Source organism: Cyrtonyx montezumae, unplaced genomic scaffold (genome assembly GCF_038088225.1).
Source record: "Cyrtonyx montezumae isolate F1298 unplaced genomic scaffold, pur_monq_1.0 scaffold_7, whole genome shotgun sequence".
NCBI lineage: Eukaryota > Metazoa > Chordata > Aves > Galliformes > Odontophoridae > Cyrtonyx > Cyrtonyx montezumae.
The window spans coordinates 11,019,904-11,030,621 of NW_027072078.1; the positions used below are offsets into that span (position 1 = coordinate 11,019,904).

Genomic DNA, 10,718 nt, shown 5'->3' on the forward strand with positions numbered 1-10,718 from the left:
GAAAAAATAATAAAAAAGGAACAGTGAGCCTTCGGCTGGAATGGGTAATGCTGATGGTCAAAATCATATATAATGTATATGAAACTATAACTCTGTTCACGTCACATAAAATGTGATTGAAACATTACAGCAAAGGAACAAAACTTTCATAGAATACAATTTGATGGTTTTATAGAACGTACTAAATTCTCTGAAATTTATTTTTTCAAATGGACATTAGATTCACAGTATATATTTAATGTAGATCCATTTATAGTTTTGACTCAAGATTCAAGGTTGAAGAAGTTTTTGTGTTTTTTTATTTTTTTTAACCACATAAAAACTACTTTTGGCTTACCCTGCTGGATAGTCTCAGTGTTCTTTCATAGCTTTAACTTCTTCAGCAGTAGTACTGCCACAACAAAGTACCTGGATCTCAGCAACATCCTGTGCTTGAAAACCAGGATGTATTCCTTCATTTCCTCTGGAAAATGGGCCACCTCCAAGGCCTATTATATCTTTGGAAGCTTTCAGGAGAGGATAGAGATGTTGTGTAGTCCTGGACTCCGATTCAATTAATTGCTTTGCATACTTCTGAAACTCGCGTTCTTTACGAAGCGCAATAAGCTCTTTCTGAGCATTGTAGTCCAAGTCTTCTTGCTTCTCCTGCTGTTCTTTTGCCTTCTTTTCTGCCTGAGGAAGAAAAGGAAATAAAAAGGGAATAATAAAACTTGGTATTTCTTTCACAACATAATTGTCTGTTAAAACTTAGAAAGGGTAAGCTTACAGGAGATTGGAGGTGATATTAACACACTTGTCAGATATCATTCCTCCCAGTTCATTCTCGGCTCACACCACTACAGGTGTACATTGAGTAGCTGAGTGAACATAAGCATTTGCTGCTGTTCTTTGGGGATCTGCCCAGAAGATAAAAGGGGGCAGCAGCCATACATAACAACACAGGACAGGAAGTGATGTGTTATTGCAAACCAGCCTTCACTCATGCAACCATCTTTGACAGGAAAGAGTTTGTATTGGTGACTCCCACACTGACTAGCACTGCTGGTTAGGTTCATGCTCGCTTTTGAAGGGTCTGGAAGGGTATGGAACTTTCATTTACCATTTGCTGGATATGAATTTTCTGCACTTCTATGTTTGCCTCACGTTGTCTTTGTTTCTGGGCTTTTTCTGTTTCCAGATAGATCTGATTCTTTTCCACTAATGCTATAAGTTCTTTTTTACTTTCTGCTTTTTCCTCTCTCTCCTTCTCCAATTTCATCTTCACCTGCATTTTATAAAATAGAGGAGGTTAATCAAATATTCACCTTGCTAGTTTGAGGAGCCACGTCTCGCAATCAGCCATTCTCCAGTCCAGATCCAGCAGCAATAACAATGCAGTCCCACACCAACACTCTGATGTGCTGGACCATGGCAGCTGCACTCTGTCCAGGCTGAGTTTCTGGCAGCACTGACACTCTCCTCAGCTGCAGTAAGCAAGGCTGAGACTGGAAAGTGTTTGCACAAATTATCAACAATTACAGAGCTTTCAAACTCAAAGGGATGAACCCAGGTACTTAAGGTGTTATATGTGTAAATGTAAATTGTAAATATGAGAGACAGCTACTGCAAACTTGTGTGTATGACTCACTAACAGTTAGCATGCTAAAAACCACAATGTTTCTAGAAGGTATTCCTAAGTATATGTCAGAAAGAGGGATGAGAACAGGTGAGATTTCTTACCACAGCGGCTCTGTGTTCAGCAATAGATTCAATGACAGCCTTTTTTTTAGCTTCTTTCTCTTTCTGCTCTTTTTCTTGTGCAGCTTCTTTTTTTGCAATGTCTCTAGCAATACGCTCATCTTCTGTCCTCAGCAATTCACTCATTTGGGCAGCTAATTGACTAATGATTTTATCCTGGTGTTCCTGTGTTACTCTGTAGAAGAACATGAGTATTTTTAACATATGCACCTAGTCTACATAAAGTACTGCTTCTGCCAAACCTAGTGGTCTGGCTGCCAGCCATCTCTTCCTGCCACTCTCTGGCCCACCCACTGCAGTTCTTGATCTCCTTGTATTCCTTCCGTTGCATGTTTTTTAATCATATGATTTAGCAAATAAGGGTTCCCTGTATTTTTGTAACACTATTTTTTGTTGCAGGAAAGTGCTGTATCATTCGGAGTCTGCGTAGCAACTAGCTATTAGGAAGAGCGTGTAGGAAATATTGGCCAGAAATAGAACAGTGAGATTAACTCACTGGCATACTGATGCTGTACATTCAGTGTTAAAAAGGTAGACCTTACTAATGGCATTATTATATGATATTATTATATATATATATAAATAATTTAATTAATATAGGTGCCTAGTTAAGAAGTAAAATTATTTTTCTTTATCTATCTCAGAAAAATATGCCCCAAAATACCTTCAATAAGGATTCTAATTTCCTTTAATTGCTGAGAGGGTGTAGATTTGGCAGGCCATATTGAAACTTACTGTTCCCAACACACTGGAGTAGAACTTTTCACTTCTGTAAATCTTTGTACTTTGAGGACTTGAGAACTCACAGATCTATTACTGATGAAGCTGTGAAAGAATTTTCTTTTTGTCCTGAATTCTCTGTTTCCCATTGAGTAGAATTTAATTACAGAATAACTGTGGGGTTTGTTATGTCATCAGTCTGAAATATTTGAATAAGAAAAGTGTATAATTCTTAATTTAGATACATTTTATAAGCTAGCTTTGAACCCACCTACGCATTTCTTCTTCCTTCTCTTTCATCAGCCTGGCAATAGTTTGCTTTGTTTTAAAATAAGCTCTAATACGTTCATCTTCTTCCATTTGTTTTTGTTCCTCCACTGCTTTGATTATTTTCTGGTTAGCTATGTGTTCCTGTATAGGCAAAATGATCCCAATGTAACAGATGAAATTTAGAAAATCTAGGGCTGGGTTAGCAACTGAAAAGCATCACTTCCTACTCCTTCTATTCAAGTTTCTTTCAAAGAGAATGGAGAGGAAAGGGGTTCTTATTACTTCCTCATCTGGTTTGAACATGCATGAAGGGAAGGTGGTAGAGAAGAGAAGGAAGGGGAATCAAGCATCGGACACTGTTTGGAGCTGCTTCTGCCAACCCATTACTGTGCAATGCAGGGAGCATTATTCCTTGCTCCCATCCACACACACGGGAGAGGGAAATGCTGACAGGGATGGGACTGTGCAAACCCCTTCAATTATTTTCATGTTCACAGACTCTAATTATTCCCTCTTCCTATCAGAGAAAAACAGGTGTAAAACTGGGCAAGTACATGGTACCTGGCATATTGAAGCTATCAGCAAACCTCCTGTTCCCAGCAGGCCCATTAAGCTATATTAAATTAACACTACTGTTTCACTCCAGACAGCCAAAACAAAGTGAGCATTTTGAACTCCTTGCTTTCCTGTTACCTACATGATACAGCCTCTGAAGTTCAACTTTTTTCTCCCGTTCCTTTTCCATTTCTCTCAGAAATTCCAGTTGGTACAATCGGCTCAATCTTTGTAATTCTTCTCCTTCTCTTTTGTCTTCTAGCTTGGCAAGATCTGCTTGATGCTTGTGCTCCTTTATTCTGAAACAAAAAAAAGAGTGGAATTAATGGGTTAGAGACCATATAGAGTAATGAACGGATGGGTATTCTGCATATGTAAAGGTACTTTAAAACATCTGATATATTGAAGTGAAGATGGGTAGAATGTCAGAGATAAAAACCAGCATGATTGTAATGGTAGCCCTTCAGTAATCTGACCAGAAATTAGCTATGTGGTATGTGCAGACAGACTGCAGATGACTAGTAACAAGGTTGAGCTGGACAACCCATGAGTACCTCAGTATTTATTGCATTTTGGCCTATCTCTGCAGCAACTTCAGTGAGCAAGATTTCCCTAGTAAGTCCCACCACACCTACACTTCTCTGTCTGGACACGCAGGCAACAGGTTAAACCAGTAGTGTTCTTCCAGGCTTTATGTATTGGATCTGGAATATGTGAGACCAGACTTTAAACCTGCTATCTGCATCAGGGAGCTTGATTCCTTCTGTCAGCCCACCAGTCCTGTAAATAGCAGTGGTGACTCCCCCGTAAGTTCTCTGGAAAAGCTGAGTGAAAGTGGAGGTAGCAGTGACGAGTTCTCTAAATGCATTCTCTGGAAGCTGATAATGGCCAAAGCAACAGTCTGGTTTAAATTCTTCTCTTTCTGGAACTGAAGATCAATTTAAAATACACTGTCAGGAAGAGAATTGGATTAGTGATGTGATTAAAACCTACTGCTGCCTGCTGGAGGTGGTTTCATATGCAGACTGTTGGCAACTTTACCACACTGCCTATGACATCTTCTCCTTTTTGAGCAAGGTCTTTTGTCTGGATTATTCTTTTTACGATGTCACATTTCTGAGACAAATGATTACTTACTCTCTGTGGAAACCTTAGAGAGTGTATTTGTGAGAAGAGAGTCTAAATAATTAATTAATCAAAAGTAGCCCTATTTTACTGTTACTTACTGTTCCAGCTGATCTCTGCATAGTGCAAGTCGATTCATATAACGCTGATGTACCTTTTCTTCCTCTCTGAGAATAGCTTCTTTATGTTTATGTTCTATTTCTTCTTCCTTCTTTTTGTTAACATCGGACTTCAACTTTTTAAATTCAATTTGAGCATCCCTTTCCTTTAGGACCTCAGCAAGTAGAAGTGCACTCTGCAAGAGAACAATTTTAGTAATTTTCTTGTTCAAAGTGTTTAAAGGAACTCAATGTGATTTGAATTTAAAAATCATAAATTGTCAACAAACATGTAACCCTTTCACTCTTTCATTCTGGTTGTATAGATAGGTCTTTGCTTTCTCAATAGCTTCCTTCCGTTTTGCTGCTTGGAATTCTGCTTCTTCCAAATCAAGTAACTTTCTTTCTTCCTCTCGCTTTTCTTCATGTAGTTTTTTGGCTTTCAGTTTCCTTTGTGCCTCGCCCTACAATGCAGATAAAAATTCACCTTCTTTTATACCATATTTAAAAATCATGGATTAAAAATGTGTATACCATTCTGAAGATGGTATACTCCATGATTGCTTGTTTGTTTTTTTTTTTTGCATTTTAGGTTTGGCAGTTAAACTATTTAAGTGAACCTTAGTTAAAGTACATGTTTAAAAGCAAATGTTAAACTGAGGGATTACACTTGGAAATATTATGATGTTTTAGAATCGTGTTGCACAAAGCAGAGGGGCAGGATCACCTCTCTCACCCTGCTGGACACACTTCTCTTGGTGCAGCCCAGGATGTGGTTGGCTTTGTGTGCTGTGAGGGCACACTGCTGGCTCATGCCCTGCTTGCCATCCACCAGTACCCCCAAGACCTTTCTGGCAGAGCTGAGCTCTACCCTTCCATCCCACAGCTTGTATTGTTAGTGGGTGTTGCCACAACTCTGATGTGAGACCCTGCTCTTGGATTTGTTGAACCTCACAAGGTTCACCTGGGCCTTCTGCTCGAGCCTGTCTAGGTCTCTCTGGATGCCATCCCATCCCTTGGGCATGTTGATCACACCACCCAGCTTGGCTCTTCCCTTTTTGCATGCGTGGAAACAAATCAGTTAGTTTACAAACACACCCTGTGCTTACCATGATGGTGTTTGTCCAGTCTTTGACAGCCGCCTTGGAGCGTAAGTGCATTTCTTCCTGTTCTTTCCTCTCAGCAAGGCTGCGTGCTGCCTCTCTGCTCATGCTGCCCAGGCTGTCCTGCATCCTTTCCCACTCTGCTCTTGGCAATACAATTACCTGGCGGAGATCTACGTCATTTGGAAGAAAACATCCATGTAGTATGTGACTTTCTTCAAATCTGCGTGCTGCTATGTAGAGGGGAAAAAAAAGTACTGATGTTATTTAGAGTCAGACTATCCTGAATTCAAACCTGTGTCGGCATTTCAATTCCTCCATGGCACCAACAGCAAGTGCTCCTAACAGTCACCCCCCCCCCCCCCCAAAGGCCAGGAGCTCGGACGGAGCACCCGTGCTCAGACTTTAACGCACGGTGTGGCTGTGCCTCATCCCGTGCACTCGTACGGGCCCCACTCACCCTCCAGCCGCCGCCTCCAGCGCGGCAGCCCGGACCTCGCCGCCATGGCGAGCGGCCGCGCCGGCGTGTGTACGCCATGTTGCCGGGCAACAGGCCGGGACCACGTGACGGCGCGGACCGGAGGCGGACGGCGCGAGCCGGAAGTGGCGAGTGGTGCGTTTGGCCCGGGCTCGGCGGCGGCCCGGTGAGAGCCGCGGGGCGCGTGCTGCTCGGGTAACAGTTTAGTAGTTTCATTTATGTAAATGTTTTGTTCTCTGTTTGTTTGTTTGTTTCGGAAACCGTTTATGGACAGCTATGAAATTTCTGTTGGTTTTTGATTTTGACCATACAATCGTAGATGAAAATAGCGACACCTGGGTTGTGAGATGTGCTCCTGATAAAAAGCTTCCTAATGGGTTACGGAGCTCCTACCGGCCAGGGCATTGGACAGAATACATGGGCAGAGTCTTTGTCTACTTGGGGGACAGTGGCGTCCAAGAAGGCGACATGAAAAGAACCATGACAGCAATTCCCTTCACCGCAGGCATGGTCGATCTCCTGGGGTTTATTGGCAAGAACAAAGAGTTTTTTGACTGTATCATTGTTTCAGATTCTAATACAGTGTTTATTGACTGGATTTTAAAAGCTGCTGACTTCCACGAGGTGTTTGATGGAGTGTTTACAAACCCTGCAGCGTTCAGCAGTACTGGCTATCTGACTGTGCGGAACTTTCATGCTCACCGTTGTCCAAAATGCCCTAAAAACCTTTGCAAAAGGAAAGTTTTGAAAGAGTTTCTAGATAAACAGTTGGAGAGAGGAGTGAGTTATACTCAGATTGCATATATAGGTGATGGTGGGAATGACTTGTGCCCCGTGATGTTTCTGAAGAAGGGTGATGTTGCTATGCCCAGGCATGGGTATACCCTAGAGAAAAAGATTTCTCAGCTCTCTCAAGATTTCTGTCCTGTAGAGTGTTCTGTTCTGGTTTGGTCATCTGCTGTTGAAATTATGTCTTATCTGAAGCGGCTTCTAAAAGAAAATTGAAGTGATGAAAGGAAACATGTATTTTTTTCTTCCTGGGTGAGAAATGCTGAATGCGCGTAGAAACACAACATTGTAGAATTGGGATATTAGCTGAACCTCTGTTGTTTAAGTGTAATATAAAACTGTATTTTCAGTTTTGTCAGTAATGGGAAAGTGATGTTAAGATGGCTTTTAGGCATAGTATGCGTTTCAACATTTGTGGAGAAAGTGAGGGGGGTTTGTTTGAAGAATCACCATTCCCCTTTGTCTTCCTCTCCATCCTGAGTCTTTACCAACTACCAAAGCAATGTTCCACGTGCTATGGGGAAGGAGTAAGATTGGTGCACAAAAGAATAATTATTTATAAAGGATTTATATGCTTTAATTACCAAGAATGTGATTCTGGAACTTTTGGCTTAGAATACTTTTTATTTGGGATAAATGTTTAGTTTGTATATGATCGGTATGTCTCTAATTCTGTTTGATCTGAAGGTGCATTTATATTTTTAATATACTGAATATTTTACCAAACTAAATTCCTTTTTAATAGTTTGTATTAAAATAAAAGTTACTGCCACTGAGAAGAGTAACACCTGATTTGTGTAAGGTATTCTGTAATGTGTTCCATTCTTGTAAGGGCCTGGAGTGACTGAATGCAAGTGTAGGTGTCACTCTGCAGAACACCATTCATTTTGTCTGTTTTCTCCTGAAGCACAGGAGGAATGTTGCCCTTCTGTGCTGCTGCTGCTCTGTACAGAGCCTGTGCTGGCAGGTGGTACTCAGCCTGCTGCTTTTGTCTTGCAGGATTTGTGCTGCCCACAGGATGGTGTATGCGTCCCTATGCGTCCTTATACCAGTTTCACCAATTTTCTCTTGTCTATGTACACAGTGTAATCCTCTCCTTCAGGCTGAAAGGGAACATCTGTATCCATTGTAACGTTGTAACAAAATTTGCCTGTGTTTAAGTAAGGAATCATTTGTGAGCATGTGGTCTTTCTTACTCATGGTGAGACAAGACACTATGCGCACAGAGACACTTCAGTCTCATTACAGTTGAATGATGTGTTTTCATGCCAAATGTTTTCTTTCTTATGGTCTCCCAAAAAGTCCCAAATTGTGCTATAGTCCGCTACTACTGAACTGCTTTTGTCTGTTTTAGCCTTAAATGCCTTAGGCAGAATTCTCAGCTTCTAACTTCTACAGTAGTGTGGCTACAGATGTCAGAGATGTGGCTCAGAAGCCTGCAGTTTCTGTAGATATCTTCTGTGTTGTCTTTGGGCACTGTTTTCATTTTCTTACTGATATTTAATGTTGTTACTACCCTCTTTTTCTAAGTTGAAGGTTTTTAGGAGTGGTCTCCCTGTTTTGAGGCCAATGATCTACAAATTAAGATTTTCTTCAAGTACTACCTTGTAAGTAGTCTGGTGTTCAGCTCTTCATCTATTTTTATTAATTACAGAATTTTGATGTCTGAGGTATCCCAGATGATGCACGTGGGTTCTCGTGACCATAGCTGTAATGTTGATAGCTGTCTGAGATATTTCTACTGTTTACCCTGTTGTCTTGTACACAGGCACAGAGACAGCATCCGACTAACTGAAGGGTAACTGTTTATCAGCTAACTATTTACGTTAGCTGATTTGTAGACTGTACAAGAGAATGGTGATGCATGTTGTGTGGTATTGCATGCTTTTTTGTTTCTTTTTTTCTTCCAAAGTTGTGCATCTCCTTCATCGTATGTGTCTGGTAAGGGTTGCAGATGCTGTGCTTTCCATAACTTGGTTGTAAAGTAGCTTGCTTTCAGCTTGTCCCCAGATCTCACCTACTGCTTATTAAAAATTAAAAAAATGAAGGCAAATCCAACCACCTGGTATATAAATAATATATCACCTAGTATATAAATAACTACTCGTTTTTTACTTCCACTTACATTTGGTTATTCTTTGAGCCTTCAGAACCTCACGTAGTAGTTTGCTCTGTTGCTGATTCCTTGAGCAATAATTTCATCTTCACACTGAAATGGGTTTTTCTGAGTGTTAAGAATAGAGAAGCAGGAGATGAGAACAGATGAAATAACTAATTGAAAAGATTTGCAATTATGATCCAATCACTTCAAGTAGATTATAGAGCTGATGCTATTTTCTGGGCAAAGTGCATGTTGGAGACAGAAAGAACTTCTCCATTCTGGTAGGTATGCCATTAAGCAATTGAGGCCTTCCCCCTCTGCCCTCCCTGCTCCCATCTTAAGAGAGAAGTGATCACTTTTCTGAAGCACCACGGTTACCAAACTTTTCCACTTCTGAGCATTAAGGAGAAGAGATGAGTAGCTTCAGACTGTGAAGTCAGCATCAGCTGGTAGCAGCCAAAAGAGGCAAGGAGAGGGTGGAGCAGGTCCTTGAGGGGTGCTAATTTGCTCTTGATTGTTGCTGACCTGACAGCTGCTGAGTGTTTAAAACAGCATGCTCTCTGGGAGGGAGGTGTCATGCTTCTGGAGAAGTGTAGGAGCTCACGTGTTAAACAGTGTGTAATGGGAGGCTCAGGTGTGTATGGACATTTTCTGTATGGTAACAGGCCTGCTATCAAACACCAGCTAGTATGGGGAGTACTGAGTTGTAATCCTATACCCTGACCTTATATGCTAGGAGGTTGGCCAAGAGCTGGGAGAAGTTCCTGCTTATCCATAGGCAGCTGATGAAACAGAAAGTGAAAAACAGCAGCAAAACAAAGCTGTTGGCATGGGGATGTATAAACAGAGTCAGGGCCCTACATGGGAATGCTCCAGAGAAGTTTGGGGGGTGTGAGCAATGTATCTGTGGGACAGCCGCTGGTGAGAGCAGATGGGCTGCTGTAATTTCTGGGCTCTGCTGCTCCATGTAACTCTGATTTTTTGGGCTGACAATGCATCGAAAGTGGCTGGAAAAAAAATGAAGGCAGAGATATGTGAAGAATTTGTTAGGTATTTTTGGATCAGCTTGTTCACATCTTGTGCTGTTACATAAAGGCCAATGGAAAGCATGAGTCCTGTTGCACAGTGTGTGTGAGGGGGGGATGGAGTGGGATGTCTGGATACACCTTCCCACTCAGATTCCTTCTTTAATTCATGCTTCTGTGGGATTTAGGGAGGAAGTATCACCAGTAATGAAAAGAAAAAGAAAAGAAGAAAGCTTTTTAATCTGTGCAGAGCATGAGCTCTCATAGTTTCTCCTTTTAGGCTCTGCAAGCACTTAGCTAAACCCAACAGCTGCCTGCCTACTTTTGGTGAAGGAGCCCTGGACAGCCCTTTCAGCCCAGAAGGGTGCTGGCAGGGCAGGCAGAGCCTGGCTATAGGTCCAAAGGTCTGAGTCCTGCTGGGCTGGGGGAGGACAGCCACTTCAAGCCCGCTGTGCTTCAGTTACTGCATCTCTAGGAAATGTGCCTGCAGAGAAGAGAAACTGTGAACTTCATTTTCAGAAGCAGTAATAGCCATATAAACTTCCTGGGCAATTTGCCTGTGAGTTGGAGTCAGCACAGTCTTGACAGTGCATTAGCCAGCATGGTTTGTGACTGTCATTTATGCCCTGTGAACGCCCAGGTATCTGAGTAGGGCTCAGTCCTCCCCCACTTTATCTCCTCCTTGCGGGACCCCTTCTCCAATTCGCTCCTCACAGG

General features: G+C 41.8%; 2 protein-coding genes and 1 long non-coding RNA gene across 5 annotated transcripts in view; 1 reads left to right on the forward strand and 2 right to left on the reverse strand.

Annotated features, from left to right (window-relative positions):
* LOC136057974 (uncharacterized) overlaps positions 1-10,718 on the reverse strand; it is a 204,265-nt gene that overhangs the window by 8,022 nt on the left and 185,525 nt on the right. The gene's annotated exons all lie outside the window — the stretch shown is intronic.
* Positions 301-5,886, reverse strand: LOC136057709 (cilia- and flagella- associated protein 210-like). 3 transcript variants are annotated; one of them, XM_065750532.1, is made up of 8 exons: positions 5,615-5,886; positions 4,796-4,969; positions 4,509-4,702; positions 3,425-3,581; positions 2,729-2,868; positions 1,720-1,912; positions 1,100-1,264; positions 302-672 (listed from the first exon to the last, which is right to left on the reverse strand). In XM_065750532.1, the coding sequence occupies exons 1-8, from the start codon at positions 5,735-5,737 to the stop codon at positions 352-354; spliced, it is 1,467 nt and encodes a 488-aa protein (XP_065606604.1). In that variant the 5' UTR covers positions 5,738-5,886; the 3' UTR covers positions 302-351. The 3 variants fall into 3 exon arrangements, with proteins under 3 accessions (XP_065606605.1, XP_065606604.1, XP_065606607.1); XM_065750533.1 differs by lacking the exon at positions 1,100-1,264 and having other exon boundaries at positions 301-672; XM_065750535.1 differs by lacking the exon at positions 4,796-4,969.
* On the forward strand, positions 6,319-7,940 carry PHOSPHO2 (phosphatase, orphan 2). The gene has a single exon (XM_065751384.1). It carries the CDS (start codon positions 6,363-6,365, stop codon positions 7,089-7,091), a length of 729 nt encoding a protein of 242 aa, XP_065607456.1. The 5' UTR covers positions 6,319-6,362; the 3' UTR covers positions 7,092-7,940.